This window comes from Podarcis gaigeae (genome assembly GCF_964106915.1).
Source record: "Podarcis gaigeae genome assembly, chromosome: W".
In the NCBI taxonomy this organism is placed as follows: domain Eukaryota; kingdom Metazoa; phylum Chordata; class Lepidosauria; order Squamata; family Lacertidae; genus Podarcis; species Podarcis gaigeae.
The window spans coordinates 15335982-15352480 of NC_139695.1; the positions used below are offsets into that span (position 1 = coordinate 15335982).

At 48.3% G+C, this 16499-nt stretch overlaps 2 protein-coding genes across 3 annotated transcripts in view; one reads left to right on the forward strand and one right to left on the reverse strand.

Annotated features, from left to right (window-relative positions):
- LOC310835936 (cullin-4B) overlaps nucleotides 1-3666 on the forward strand; it is a 226760-nt gene extending 223094 nt beyond the window's left edge. For both annotated transcript variants that reach the window (XM_083720891.1, XM_083720892.1), the window contains 2 exons: nucleotides 545-697; nucleotides 3021-3666. In XM_083720891.1, coding sequence (XP_083577017.1) covers nucleotides 545-697; nucleotides 3021-3116 — 249 coding nt within the window. In that variant the 3' untranslated portion in view covers nucleotides 3117-3666. The remainder of the gene's footprint in view (nucleotides 1-544; nucleotides 698-3020) is intronic.
- The window catches only part of LOC310835950 (uncharacterized protein), a gene marked incomplete at its 5' end in the record, with an annotated part of 450244 nt that overhangs the window by 1873 nt on the left and 431872 nt on the right, over nucleotides 1-16499 (reverse strand). The window lies entirely within an intron of this gene.

The window sequence follows — 16499 nt, forward strand, 5'->3', positions numbered from 1 at the left end:
ACAGTCCTCTTAAGATGACCTTGATGAACAGACATGGCTTGTTTGTAAGTAGGTGTCTTAGGATACAAGACTGTGACCTTAAGCAGCATAATTGCCTCTGGCTCTGTACATTTATTTCAAAAGTTTGCATAGTGAAATGGTGAGGTGGATGGAGTCTAAAGGATGCTTTCCCCCTTTACAATGATGACAAGCAAGGACTCTCATATGTGGTTTTAAGGGGAGGGCCTTACTTATCAGAAGTAGTACCCCAAGAACACCAATACCATTTCATCCACTCAACCCAAATTAACTACATTACATGGACATAGCCACGGGGGGGGGGGCATCTCCCCCCAGATCAAGTAAAACAATATAAATACTTAGCTAACTGACCAATCACATCAGTTCAGCCCCCCCAACAGAAGTCCTGCCCACCCCCAACAAAAATCCTGTCCACGCCCACACTACACTACTGATTGAAATTAATCCATTCACTTGAGGGATGGCAAAGACAGGCTTTTTCAATTTCTGATATACTTTCTTTTCCAAATTCCTGCTCCTGCAGGTAGAAGAACAAGCAAGCACTACAGAGAGGGTATTTCAGGATCGGCAATACCAAATTGATGCCGCAATTGTGAGAATCATGAAAATGCACAAGACTTTGAGCCACAATCTTCTTGTGTCTGAAGTATACAACCAACTGAAATTCCCAGTAAAGGTGTGGTATGGATGTTCTTCCTTTACTTGTTGGCAGTAATTTATTCCTACAATACTTTTATTGTGACAGTACTTTCAAGTGAAAAATTGTTGAGAATGTCCGATGAGGCAACTTCATTGGTTTAGTCAGCCAATGATAAAGAATTCCAGTACAGAATAAATTAGGATGGCTGTCATTTTATTTTTTTATTTTTTTAAAATAATATTTATTAAAGTTTCAAAAAAATTACAAAAATAAAGAAAAAGAAAAACAGAAAATACAAAATACAGAAAAAGTAAAAACAATTTAAAAAAATCCATATTTCCATGTCTTGTCATTCATTTACTTGTTTCCTTGACCTCCTCACACCTCCCTTTTTTGTATTCTAGTTCAATTGATTATTTCAGCAAATCCTTTCCATTCTTGTTTTTATCTTACTAATTTATCTTAATATATTGTAACTTTACATTCTGACCTATTAACAATCCATTCTTCCTTAACCCTATATAGCATTACTGCAAAAACCACATTACATCATTCCAACATCCTTTTAGCATTCCTTAATTTTACAGTGTTTCTGTAGTCTTTAAATTTCTTCCAATCTTCTTCTACCGACTCTTCTCCCTGGTCTCGGATTCTGCCAGTCATTTCCGCCAGTTCCATATAGTCTATCACTTTCATCTGCCATTCTTCCAAGGTGGGTAGATCTTGTGTCTTCCAATACTTCGCTATAAGTATTCTTGCTGCTGTTGTTGCATACATAAAAAAAGTTCTATCCTTCTTTGACACCAATTGGCCGACAATGCCCAGGAGAAAGGCCTCTGGTTTCTTCAGGAAGGTATATTTAAACACCTTTTTCATTTCATTATAGATCATCTCCCAGAAAGCCTTAATCCTTGGGCACGTCCACCAAAGGTGAAAGAATGTACCTTCATTTTCTTTACATTTCCAACACTTATTATCGGGCAAGTGATATATTTTTGCAAGCTTGACTGGTGTCATGTACCACCTGTATATCATTTTCATAATATTTTCTCTTAAGGCATTACATGCCGTAAATTTCATACCTGTGGTCCATAACTGTTCCCAGTCAGCCAACATAATGTTATGTCCGACATCTTGTGCCCATTTTATCATAGCTGATTTCACCGTTTCATCCTCAGTATTCCATTTCAACAGCAAGTTATACATTCTTGATAATATCTTAGTTTTGGGATCTAACAGTTCTGTTTCCAATTTTGATTTTTCCACCTGGAAGCCAATTTTCTTGTCCAAATTGTAAGCCTCCCTTATTTGATAATAATGAAGCCAATCTCGCACTTTGTCTTTTAGTTTCTCAAAGCTCTGCAATTTCAATTTATCTCCTTTTTGTTCCAAAATCTCCCAATATTTCGGCCATTTGGCCTCCATATTGAGCTTTTTCTGAGTCTTTGCTTCCATTGGTGACAACCACCTTGGGGTTTTATTTTCAAGTAGATCTTTATATCTTATCCAGACATTGAACAGTGCTTTCCTGACAATATGGTTTTTAAATGCTTTATGTGCTTTGACCTTATCATACCACAGATATGCATGCCACCCAAATACATTATTGAAACCTTCTAGATCCAAAATGTCTGTGTTCTCAAGAAGCAGCAATTCTTTTAGCCAGCAAAATGCTGCTGATTCATAGTAAAGCTTAAGGTCTGGCAGGGCAAATCCACCTCTTTCTTTTGCATCGGTTAGTATTTTAAATTTTATTCTGGGCTTCTTGCCCTGCCAGACAAATCTAGAAATATTTCTCTGCCACTTCTTGAAACAGTCCATTTTATCCAAAATTTGCAATGATTGAAACAAAAACAACATTCTTGGCAATACATTCATTTTTATAGCAGCGATACGGCCTAGCAAAGAAAGCTTCAAGGATGGCTGTCATTTTAAGCACTCAAAACATGAACCTGTATGCTGTGTGTTGTCAGAATTTGCCCTCCAGGATAGGAATACTTTGTGGACATAGTGGAGTGCATATCCAAAGAAGCTACTTGTGATGTAAATAGAATGGAGTTGTGAATCTTAGGAATCATAGAATTGGGAGGTACCCTGAGGATCATCTAGTCCAACCCCCTGCAATGCAGGAATATGCAACTGCATAGGGGGATTGAACCTGCAACTTTGGTGTTATCAGCACCACACTCTAAACAACTGAATGATCCCCTTAACCCCTTTCTGTTTACAAACCGTGACACCCACTTGAAGGAATAGGGTTGAGCCTGATATCAAGTAAAAGCTGAATGATCATTATATACATATTTTAATGCAAAAAATATTCACAAATCATTACTGACTTCCTGAATTGCTTTCACAGCCCACTGACCTTAAGAAGAGAATAGAGTCGCTAATTGACAGGGACTACATGGAAAGAGACAAGGAGAATCCAAACCAGTACAACTATATTGCATAAATACACAATGTGTCTTTTTCTTTCTTTTCTGCACACTTGATGTTCTACTTGGCCTGTTGATCCCATTAAACCTTTTCTATTACCAGTGATGGAAATGAAAGCAACGTAACCGGGGGAGGAGGGTACATAGTAGACTGGACTTTCTCACTGGATTTAACATGCCCATTTTAAGAATAGAAATTACATTTTAAGAATAATGCTGCTGAACTCTTTGCATGATGTTTGGTATGATGTGCAGAAAACTGTAAGGAAGTATCTGGTCTTTGTGATACCATTGGGCACTTGGTTTAAAGCAGCCCTTCTTTAGTATATGACGATTGTCCCTTTTCCATCTTGAAACAATGTAAGGGTAAAATATAAACTTTTTCCTTTTCTTAAAGTAGTCTTTAAAAATGCATAAACTGCATGCACATTTAACTGCTGTATAAAAATGTTGGGTGTGTTTTCACACATTAGTTTGAATAATAAACATCAGCTTCATGCTCATCTGAGATATATATAATTTTCAGTTTTTACAAATCCAATATTATAATAAACATATTTTGACTTCCCCCCTTTTGCGGTTTCTTTTTTTCTCCTAGTTTATAACACTGCTGTCAGGGGCTCAAGAGCAGAAGCACAGGGAAGGGAGGAGATGGAGAGCGAAGGGGAAGAATCTGAGGGGAGCGTAGGAGAAGATGACAGTGGCCCGAGAGATTCCATGAGCCCCTCCAGCGAATCGGAAGATTCACAGAAGGGGGCGCCGGTGGCCAGGGCAAGGAGGTTCCCAAGGGGGACACTCCAGGAGCAAGGGGCCAGCGGGGACTCCCAGAGCAGCAGTTGGAAATCAGGACCAGCTTCCCCACCAGAGCATAGTGGGGGGGGGAGAGTCCCAGGTATCGGGGCCAGCGTATCCCCCACCAGGGAGAGAAGATGAGTCAGGGCTGACCACGCCTCCATTGGAGAGTCAGGCAAAGGAGGGGAGGTCAAGTCCAGCGAGCCTCCCGGAAGAGGGAAGCAGTGACAGAAGCAGTGTAACGGTCAGGAGGAAGGTCACTGGGTTGGCGCGAGAGACAAGTTCAAATGTACAGGAGCGCGGGACAGCAGAGAATGAGGATTGGGAACCAGGTCCTAAAGCCCGCCGGAGGCAGGGGGAGGAGTCAGGCGACTCAGCGTCAGAAGAGTCCAGAAAGGGGAATGCCCCAGTGGGCAGGAGGACCCAGAGGAGGAGAGAGCAGCGGAAGAGGTGGAGCAGGGCTAGGATCTTAAACTGGTGTCAGGGGGGAGGAGATTCAGACGGGACTTCGACGGTCTAGGGTTTAAGACGTAGAGCTGCGCGCTGCGGCTTTGAAATGGAAACTGAACTTCAATAAAGACTTTTGTACATAACGACGACCTGGCGTTGGTCCTCTGTGAGCTGGGACCTTGGGGCAGCTCTGACAGTAAGTCCTGTCTCTCAAAGACCTTCGCAGCGTGAGTTGACGCAGCGAGGGGCGAAGCTTGGTGCTTTGCGAGCTCACGAAGATCAGGAAGGATGAATACAGACGAAAAAATGGCAGCCCTGCAAGACGCAGTCACAAGGCTTACCATGGAAATAGCAGCATCCAGAAAGAGAGAGGATGAAGCAGCCACTGTCTGCCAGGATCTGCAAACCAGGTTGGAAATGTTGAGCAAGCAGGGGCTGCCAGGTGCCAAACCGGAGGGGATTGGTCTCGGAAAGAGGGGTGGCAGCCTCGTGTCTCATTTCGATGGGAGCCTGCAGCAGTATCCTAACTTCAGAGCAGACGTAGTATTCGCGCTCAAGTTGCTGCAGAAGGACTTTAGAGATGAGCAGGAGAAAGTAGGCTTCATACTAACTCATCTGCATGGGGAAGCTAAAGCGTGGCTGCGCAATCTTTGGCGCGACAATGATCCTGCCCTCCAAAATTCAGATGCCTTTATTAAGGCTATGGACGCTTGTTTTCAATCTGCAGTAGATGTGGATGTTGCCAGGAGGGAGATTCATGGACTGAAACAGGGCAAAGCCACTGTGCGACAATATCACTCCCGCTTTTTTGCGTTGGTTAATGCGCTGGGATGGGAAAAGAACTCAGCTGCCGTCCGGGACCTGTTCTGGGAGGGGCTGAATGGGGCTGTGAAAGATGAAATTGCGAGGGGGGAGAGACCCCAGAGCACTAAGGAAGTCGTCCAGAGAGTGCTGGCGATAGGGGTGCGTCTGGAAGAACGTCCTTGGAGCAAGGATGAAGGACGTTGGGGACGCACGCCAGCTAGATCACCTCCTTTCTTTCCCAGAGAAACAGTGCGCGCCCAGTCCACGCCTCCACTGGGAGGGGGAGAAGAGCCGATGGAGATAGGTGGTGCCAGGGCTCAGACAGCAACCAGAGCCCAAACACCAGGAGCAGTCAAGACAAAGGCTCCTAGAGGGAACAGGAAGTGTTACATCTGCGACAGTGCTCAGCACATGGCGAAAGAGTGTCCCCAGAGGCTCCACAAGCACACTGCAGCCTCAGCAACCGTAAAGGAAGCAGTTCAGCAGGGGGAACAACTGCAGGGAAACGACGGAGTCTGGCTGGAGACACAGGCACTGGGGCCCAGCCAGACGAGTCAGTGAAGCAGTCCCCAGGGATCTTGCAGCCCACAGACCCCCTCCCGCCCAAACCAGTGGTGCAGCTCACCGCATCGCTCCAGCTACCCAATGGGCTCACCATGGAAGTCCCTATTACCATTGACTGTGGCAGTAATGCAGACTTTGTAGGAGTGGACTTTATCAAGCAACATCGCATAGCGCTCCTACCAGCCACGATGCCCCTGAACGTCGTCACGGTAGACGGCAGAGAGCTACTGGGAGGACAAGTGGTGCAGCAAACACCGCCAATGGTGATGCAAATCGGAAATCACCGCGAAGTCATCAGCTTCAACGTCACCCACCTGTCGGACACGCCCATAGTTTTGGGCATGAGTTGGCTGGACAGGCATAGCCCGGCATTAGCATGGTACCAGCGTCAATTGACCTTCTGCTCCTCCTACTGCTCAGAACACTGCATCCTGCCTAACCAGGAAGGTGAGGGGCAAGAGGATGAACCACAGCTACACTTGGGCATGCTGCAAGCGGTACCCAACAAGTACAAGGCGTTTTTGGAGGTCTTCTGCGAGAAGGAAGCGGACAAGCTACCTCCCCACAGGCCCTACGACTGCAAGATTGACCTCCTGCCGGGGGCGACGCTGCCGACTGGGAAACTGTATTCCATGTCTGAGGACGAACTGCAAGAGCTCAGGGAGTTCATAGATCACAACTTGAAGGGGGGATTCATCCAAGAATCCAAAGCAGTGGGGGGCAGTCCCGTGTTTTTCGTGAAGAAAAAAGACACGCCCCAAAAGAGGCTTGTAGTGGATTACAGGGTCATAAATTCGAGGACAAAGCCCACGGCATTCCCCATGCCCAAGATCGACGACCTGCTCGTGACGGTGAGGAAGGGCCGCATCTTCACCAAGTTGGATCTATGAGGGGCGTACAACCTTATACGCATGCGGGAGGGCGACGAGTGGAAGACGGCCATGTTTACGCCCCTAGGCACCTATGAATATAGAGTTATGCCGTTTGGCTTACAAAATGGCTCACACTATTTCCAAGCCTTCATGCATCACGTGTTAGCGGGACTCCTCTACAAGAAGTGCGTCTGCTTCCTGGACGACATCCTGATCTTCTCAGAATCGCAGGAGACTCACGAGAGGGACGTCAAGGAAGTTCTGCAGAGACTACAGGAGCACAGACTTTACGCCAAGCTGGAGAAGTGCCAGTTTGACATGACGGAGGTGGATTTCCTGGGCTACAAGCTGTCCGACAAGGGACTCGCCATGGACAGCGCCAAGGTCCGCTCGGTGTAGGACTGGAAGAGCCCACGCAACAGGAAGGAGGTCCAGAAGTTCGTCGGTTTCGCCAACTTCTATCGCAAGTTCATCAAGGGATTCGCGATGGAGACGGCGGCCATCACAGACACCCTCAGCTCCAAGAAAAAGAAGTTCATCTGGACGGACCAGGCGGAGCGGTCTTTTCAGAGACTCAAGGGTCTCTTTGCGTCCGAAGAACAGCTGCTACACGTCAACCCCAGCCGACCAATGAGGGTTGAAACGGACGCCTCGGACAGAGCCGTGGGGGCGGTCCTGTTGCAGCAAGACCCGCAAGGGGACTGGAGGCCGTGTGCCTTCTACTCCAGGAAACTCAGCAAGTCGGAGCAGAACTACACCATCTGGGACAGGGAGTTGCTGGCCATCCATGCAGCCTTCAAGGCGTGGTGGCACTTCCTCATCGGAGCCAAACACACAGTGCAGGTTCTCACGGACCATAAGAACCTGGAGTACTGGCGCACGGCGCGGTTCCTGAACCAGAGACACATCCGCTGGGCGGAGTTCTTTGCGGATTTCGACTTCAGGATAGAATACATCCCGGGAGACAACAACATCATGGCGGATGCGCTATCAAGGAAGCCGCAGTATCTCGAGGAAGCTGCACCGGTGGCGGCCAAACACATTTTCGCACCGAAAGCGTGGGCATGCGCCTCAGCCACCGTGGACCTGGACGCGGTACGTCGCGCGCTGCAGACAGATTCCTTCGCACAATCCAAGATGGAGGAGGTGCGAAGCGGCACAGCGAAGGACGACGAGTTCCAGATACGCGACGGACTGCTCATCCGCAAAGGGGCCCTCTACGTGCCGGGAGACGACCTCCGCGCGAAAGTACTGCAACAGTTACACGACGCGCCCAGCGCCGGGCACTTCAGCAAAGACAAGACGGTGGAATTAGTAGCCAGAGACTTTTGGTGGCCCAAGATGAGGGGAGAAGTCGCGGATTACGTCACTAGGTGCGACACATGCCAAAGGGCCAAGCCAGTACACAGACCGCCAGCGGGACTGCTGGAACCGCTACAGACACCGCTCGAACCGTGGGAGAGGGTGGCCCTGGACTTTGTCACAGATCTGCCCAGCTCGCGGGGCAAAACAGCAGTACTCGTGGTAGTAGACATGTTCACCAAGATGGCGCACTTCATTCCTTGCGCGAAGGTGGCCACAGCGGAACAGACCGCCAAGCTGTTAATAGACCACGTGTTCAAGGTGCACGGCCTACCGCGGTCTATCCTGTCTGACTGGGGGCGCCAGTTCATCTCGAGCTTCTGGCAGAAGCTGATGGGCATCCTAAACGTCAAGATCAACCTAGCGTCGGCAAGACACCCGCAGACCAACGGACAAGCGGAGAGGGTCAACGCAATCATGCAGCAGTACCTGAGATGCTACGCGAATCAACAGCCCTCGACCTGGGTGGACTACCTACCGCTGGCCGAGTTTGCCTACAACAACACGAAGCACGTGTCCACGGGGGTGACACCGTTCTTCGCCAACAATGGGCGGCATCCCAGAACCTTCCCGGGATTAGAGAGAGTGGGGGAGGGGGAGCCACAGGGAGCAGAGGCCTTGGCAGTGGAGTTACAGGAGGTCCACGAGCAACTCCGAAGGCAATTGGAGCTAGCAAAACACGCATACAAAATGCAGGCAGACAGACACAGGAGAGTTGGGGAAGACATACAGGTGGGGGACTGGGTCTGGTTAGCAGCCCAGGCAGTGCTGGCCAGATCGTTAGCTAAGAAGAAGCTCGGACACAAGCAGCTAGGGCCTTACCAAGTCGAGGCACAGATCAAACCAGTGGCCTTCAGGTTGACACTCCCGGAGGGATCCAGAATGCACCCGGTCTTTCATAGATCAGTGCTCACACCCTACAAGGAACCCCACAGGTTTCAGGCGCCAGGGAACGCACCAGACCCACCCAGCAAATCGCCAACAAGGGGGGGGGGGTCCCAGAGGGCGGCGCCACTTAACGAAGCCACGGAGATTTTAGACTCGAGATGGGGGGAAGAGGGGGTTGAATATCTCCTCGCCAGGGAAGGTACCCCGGCCAGCGCCAATAGGTGGGTACCGTACTATGCGGTGGAGGAGCACTATCTCATAGACGAGTTCCATGCTCTTTTCCCACACAGACCCATGCCGGCAAATTATTTCGATGAATATCTTTTCACACCCACGCTCTCAGCCAGCACGTTCCAGGGGTTCTCATCAGCGGAGGAAACGGTGCCAGAAACCACCTCTCCAGAGGGATCAATCTCAGGTTTTGGCACAGACCGCTCTTATTGGTGGGACACTCAATCGGAGGTGGGGTGGAGCAGGGAACTGCCGGGAGGGTCCTGGCATGCAACGTCACCCAAGGCGACAGGGGGAGAGGGAGACATGGACGTGTTGGGGGAGGATCCTGTGTTCGAGCACACCTGCAAAGAAATGGAAGCAGAGGAGATCGACGTCGACGAGCCCGCCACGGACTGGCAGGATCCAGCCGGCTGGTTGCACACCAGGGGGGAGGAACTGTATCCTGCAATCACCCCCACAACACTGGAGCACCCGGAACCCACACCTGAAGAGGGAGAGGGGGGAAGGGGGGGCTTCAAGGGGGGGATGGATGTCAGGGGCTCAAGAGCAGAAGCACAGGGAAGGGAGGAGATGGAGAGCGAAGGGGAAGAATCCGAGGGGAGCGTAGGAGAAGATGACAGTGGCCCGAGAGATTCCATGAGCCCCTCCAGCGAATCGGAAGATTCACAGAAGGGGGCGCCGGTGGCCAGGGCAAGGAGGTTCCCAAGGGGGACACTCCAGGAGCAAGGGGCCAGCGGGGACTCCCAGAGCAGCAGTTGGAAATCAGGACCAGCTTCCCCACCAGAGCATAGTGGGGGGGGGAAGAGTCCCAGGTATCGTGGCCAGCGTATCCCCCACCAGGGAGAGAAGGTGAGTCAGGGCTGACCACGCCTCCATCGGAGAGTCAGGCAAAGGAGGGGAGGTCAAGTCCAGCGAGCCTCCCGGAAGAGGGAAGCAGTGACAGAAGCAGTGTAACGGTCAGGAGGAAGGTCACTGGGTTGGCGCGAGAGACAAGTTCAAATGTACAGGAGCGCGGGACAGCTGAGAATGAGGATTGGGAACCAGGTCCTAAAGCCCGCCGGAGGCAGGGGGAGGAGTCAGGCGACTCAGCGTCAGAAGAGTCCAGAAAGGGGAATGCCCCAGCGGGCAGGAGGACCCAGAGGAGGAGAGAGCAGCGGAAGAGGTGGAGCAGGGCTAGGATCTTAAACTGGTGTCAGGGGGGAGGAGATTCAGACGGGACTTCGACGGTCTAGGGTTTAAGACGTAGAGCTGCGCGCTGCGGCTTTGAAATGGAAACTGAACTTCAATAAAGACTTTTGTACATAACGACGACCTGGCGTTGGTCCTCTGTGAGCTGGGACCTTGGGGCAGCTCTGACAACTGCATTTTCTTCATTAATCCAATTATTAATTACTCCTTGGTTTCCTTTTAAGTTTCATTTTAAGTTTTGACTTCTGAGTTTCCCAGTTAATTTTGCCATTGTTGCATAGTCCATCAACTTGGTTTGCCATTCTTCTCTGGTCGGGGTTGTCTGTTTCTTCCATCTCTGGACTAGTAGCATCTGTGCGGCTGTTGTCACGTACATAAACCTTTGGAATCTCGGTACCTATAATTCTTAATAAAAAAGCTTCTGGTTTTTTTAACAAAAGTTATTTTAAACATGTTTTCATTTGATTATATAGTGGACGCTCGGGGTGCGAACGTGATCCGTGCAGGGGGCACGTTTGTAACCCACAGTGTTCGCAACCCGCAGAGCCACGTCTGTGCACGCGTGGGTCATGATTTGGTTTTTCTGCGCAAGCACCAAAACCCGGAAGTAACCGGTTCCAGTACTTCTGGGTTCGGCGAGGTGCGCAACCCGAAAACAAACAACCTGAAGCATCTGTAACCCAATGTATGACTGTATATCATCTCCCAGAAAATTTTAATTACTTTACACATCCACCACATATGATAAAAAGTACTAGGAGTAAAAATACCACCGGTACATCATTTTCATTTAATTTTCTTTCAGCGTACAACTTGCCATAAATTTCAAATCTGTTTTCCATAACCTTTCCCAATCTGCAATCTGAATGTTATGCCCCAAATCCTTTGCCCAGTGTATCATTACAGATTTAACCTGTTTGTCTTTTGTATGCCATTCAAGGAGCAAATTATACATTTTCAACAATAATTTTATATTATTTTCTAAAACATCTTTTTGTAATCTTGATAACTCATAACTAAAAACTTTCTTTTTATCTGTCTTAAAAATATCATTTAATTGATGATACTGTAACGGGTCTGTTACCAGTTCCCTTATCTCTTTAAGTCTTTTAATTTTACCTGATTTTCTACTTTGATTAACATCTCTCTATATGTCAGCCAATTAGCACTGATGTTCAATTTTTTCAAAGATATTGCTTCTAACAGGGAGAGTCACAATGGTGTTTTTTGTTTTTTGTTCTAATAAGTCTTTATACTTCTCCCATACCCTAAAAATTGATTTTCTTCTTTATGATTCTGAAATCCTTTGTGTACTTGTGTACTTTTGCTTTTTCATACTGTAAATATGCATGCCATCCAAATCTATTATCATGTCCTTCTAGATCTAAAATATCTCCATTTTTCAATATTATCCATTCCTGGATCCAGCAAATGCAGGATGCCTCATAATATAATTTCAAATCTGGCAAGGTGAAATCCCCACTCTCTTTAGCATCTGATAATAGTTTATATTTTATCCTTTCATTCTTCCCCTGCCAGATGAATCTAGAAATATCTTTTTGCCATTCTTTAAAACATTCAGTACCGCCTATCACCAGGATTGACATTCTTGGCAATAACATTCTTGGCAAAACAGGGTTTCTAATACCAAAATAAATAATAATGGTGACAGGGGGCAACCCTGCCTTTTCCCCTTTGTTATTTTACATTTTCCCGTAATCCCATTACAGTGGTACCTCAGGTTACATACGCTTCAGGTTACATACACTTCAGGTTACAGACTCCGCTAACCCATAAATAGTGCTTCAGGTTAAGAGCTTTGCTTCAGGATAAGAACAGAAATCATGCTCCGGCGGCGCGGCAGCAGCAGGAGGCCCCATTAGCTAAAGTGGTGCTTCAGGTTAAGAACAGTTTCACGTTAAGAACGGACCTCTGGAACGAATTAAGTACTTAACCCGAGGTACCACTGTATTCACAATCAGCATGGCCTACCTGAATAAATTGCCTCAATGCCTCTACCAAAATGTCAGAAACGTTCCATTACTGACAAGCGGAGAAGAGGCAAACACAGCAGAAGAAGAGAGAGAATTTCTAAGGGAGGGGGGAGAAGCAGTTAGCAGCAGTATTTGACCCCTGTACACAGAGAGCAAGACAGGGAGGCACAGCTTGCAGGAATGCAGCTTGCAAGCTCTGATAATGACACAACAGACATAGAGGAAGAGATAGGGGGAGTAGAATTGCCTGGCACTTGTAGATTAACTAGGCTAGCAGAAAAACGAGGGCCTGGGAGAAAGAGAAGGTGGGGACTTTCCTGTTGGGGATGGAAGAGGAGGAGCCCAGTTTCAGCAGCTGGATCATCAAGCAAGGAATGTTTTATCTGAGCTCCAACCAGGGCATTTGTAATTGACCAATAAATCTGAAATAATTATCTGTCGTGTGTGGGAGAGACACCAAACCTGACACAAAAGCCTCCCCAAAATTCATCATTTCTATCATCTTCTTCATGAAGGCCCATGAACTATTATCAAAGGCCTTTTCTTCATTTATAAACATTAAAACCGCTTGCTTCTCATTCATGACCTCCAGGTAGTCTATGATATCAATTATAATTCTTATATTATCCTTCATCTAGTGTCCTAGTAGGAAACCAGTATGATTGTGATTAAATATTTCTACCAAAACTCTTTTCAATCGATTGGCCAATATATTAGCAAATAATTTGCAATGATTATTAAATAAAGAAATTGGCCTACAATTTTTTACTAAAAGTAGATCTGCATCTTGCTTTGGGATCCGTGTGATAAAGGCCTCTTTCCCATTCTCTGGTATTTTACTTACATTTAAAATCTCATTCATTACGTCTTTCAATGGTTGTACCAGTAAATTCTGCAATTTTAAATAATATTTTGCTGACAAACTGTCGGGCCCTGGCGTTTTACCTGTCTTAGCTTGCTTAATTGCATTTAGCACCTCAGATCTCATTATTGTTGCATTTAGTAAAACCAATTTTTATTTTGTAATTTGTGGTAATTTTGTTCTAAATATTCTTCAATTTCCTCTTTCTTTTCAGGACCGGCTTGGTATAGATCCGTGTAATATCTTACAAGTTGTTTTATATCTTTCAGACTGTCAGTTACCTTCCCCTCTATATTTAATTTGTTTATTAAATTTATGCCCTGTTTTTTCCCTAAATTGCCATGCCAGTAATTTACCTGGCTTATTAGCATATTAAAAAAATTCTGTTTCATCCTTTTTATTTTCCACTCTACTTCCTGGTTAATTATTGTCAGGGAACTGCCATCGGAGCTAGAGGCGGAAGGAAGGCTCCAGAGGGATGCCGGAGAGGGTCCCAGTAGGGAGAGAGGCAGCCCATCTGCTGGGGAAGGAAAACAGCATAACACCAGTGGAGAAGGGGGGCAGATGGGGGAATCGGAGAGGAGGCTCCAGGACTCTTCACCGGAGACCAGCGGGGAGAGCACGGGTCCTCCGCTGCCCACACCCTCCCTGCGCAGAAGACTTCCGCGCAGGGAGAGTAGGAGGAGACTTGGCGTCAAAGAACTTCTTTGCTGGAAGAAGTTCAAGAAACGCCCACTGACGGATTCTGCCAGCGACTGAGACAGCCACGAAGTGAAGGGCTGTCCAGACAGAAAGGGTTCAACCAGGTAACCTAGCCAGGAGTGGCGGCAACTTACGCACGACCAACCCCTAGAACCATTACAGCAGTCCGTCAGTCACCGACGTTGCTTGTGCGCAGCTCCACAGAAGCAGCACGATGAGCCAAACCAGGGAAGCTGGAGAGATGGAGCAAGCAGCTGGAGTGCAAAATCTGGTGGAGAGGAACCAAGATTTGGAACAGCATGTGGCTCTCCTGACGGCACGGCTGGACGAAAGACAGACTCAGGATGCACAGGTCAGACCCACCACCATCGCAAGGAAGGTACCGGGGCTGGTACACAAGTTTGGGGGGAAGCCCCAGGACTACAATGCATTCCAAACGGAAATAGAGTATGCTTTGGAACTGCAGCATAATGAGTTTGCTGATGATGGGGAGAGGGTAGCCTACATTGTGGGACATCTGGAGGATGGGGCACGCGAATGGATCAGGCCCCTAATGGCGACGCAAAATGATGCCTTGAAGGACCTTAGGAAATTTTTCCAAGCAATAAATGCAATGTATTCCAGTGAAGTGGAGCAAAGTGTGACTCGGCGGGAGCTGATGGGGTGCAAGCAGGGGAGCCAGTCAGTTAGAGACTATTGATCGCGCTTTGCGATGTTGATCCACCGGCTCGGGTGGGATCTGGACTCTGAACCTATTCAAATGTTGTTTGAGGAGGGGTTGTCCCCAACTGTGAAGGACGAGCTGTCCCACGCGCCCCGCCCACAGTCGATGGATCAGCTGACCAAGGCTGTGCTTGCGATTGGAGTGCGGCAGGAAGCGCGGGCTCAGGAGAAACGCGAAGTGAGAGGGGAAGTGTAATGGGAAAAGGGGGCTGCTCGTGCGTAAGCATTTAAATCCTCCAAGCTTTACCATCAGTTCCTAAACTTTCCCAGTCCGAGGAGCCATGGGTGCGTGGCTACCTCAATCACTGGCAGAATCCGTCAGTGGGCGTTTCCGGAATTTACGCCAACATAAGAGTTCCTTGACGGAAACTCTCCTTCTGGATTCTCTGCGTGACAGTTTCCTCCGCGGAGTGGGCGTCCCCAGCGGAGGTCCTGAGCCCTCCCCGCTGTTCTCACTGGAAACATCTTGGAGCCATTCCTCCGATTGAGTTTCTGCAGGAACTCTCCCTCTCCCCCTACTGGTTCCTTCCTCCGCATCCGAAGCTCTCCTAGCCTCCTTCAGCCCTTCCACCACCTGACTCTCCGATGGCAGTTCCCTGACATCCACCTCCCCTCCAGGACCCCCCTCAACCCCCATTTCCCCCTCTTCTCTGGGTGGCGAGGCTGGGAACCCCCTGAAAGAATCCTCATCTTTGGATGACTCGAAAACCGCCCTCCACCTACTACTATCCCTTCTTCCCCCATACTCTTCCCCATCTGATTCTTCTTCCTCTTCCTGTCCTGATTCTGGGAACCCCTCAAATTCCTCTTCCTCATCAGTGGTGCCGAAGTGTTCCTCCCAGTACCTAGCCAAGGGCTGGGGCTTCCTCGGGAACTGGCGATGAAACGTTCCTACTAAAACCTCATCTTTGACCGTTTCTGCCGGTAGCCAGGTATTTTCGGACTCCGGTTCCCCTTCCCATGCCACTAAGTACTCCACCTGTCTCCCCTTCCACCGAGAGTCGAGAATTTCTGCTACATGACTGCTCCGCTCCCTCTCTTCTACTTGCGGTGCCGCAGGAACCTCACTTTCGCGTTCCCCAAATTCTCGCCCCTCCCTGTATGTTGATAGTAATGACCTATGGAATACTGGATGCAGTTTCATGTTGTCTGGCAGCCTGAGTTTAAAGGCCACCGTATTGACCTGCTGTATAACCTCGAAGGGTCCCAGTCGTTTTGGCCGCAATTTTTTGCAACCCCCCTTGAACGGTAACCCTTGTGTTGACAACCACACCCAGTCCCCCACCCTTATGGTCTCTCCTTCCCTTCTGCTCCTATCTGCCTGCTTCTTGTATTCTGCCTTGGCCCTATCCAAATTCATTTTGAGCTGTTGGTGTATTGCTTCCATTTCTTCCACAAAATGTTCCGCTGCCGGTACGCTCCATCTTTCCCCCCCTTCCTCTGGAAACGCCCTGGGGTGACACCCATAATTAGCCAAAAATGGACTCATGCCCGTGGACACATTTTCCGCATTATTGTACGCGAATTCGGCCAGGGCTAATTTCTCTACCCAATCATTCTCCCTGTCATTTACATAACACCTCAGATATTGTTGCAGAATACTGTTTGCCATTTCCGCCTGCCCATTTGTTTCTGGGTGTCTGGCGGTTGAGAAATTGATCTCCACATGAGCTTCCTCCAGAACCTGAACGTAAATTGTTTCCCTCGATCTGAGACCACCCTCAAGGGGGCGCCATGCAACCTAAAAATGTGTTTTACAAACAACCTGGTGGTTTCTTCCGCCGTTACCGCATGTGAGCAAGCTATAAAGTGGCACATCTTGGTTAACAGGTCTACCACTACCATTACCGCAGTTTTCCTCTGGGATCTTGGTAAATCCGTCATGAAATCTATGGAAACTGCCTCCCATGGCCGTTCAGGTGTGGGTAATGGTTCCAGCAACCCCGCTGGTGCCGCCCTTTCCCC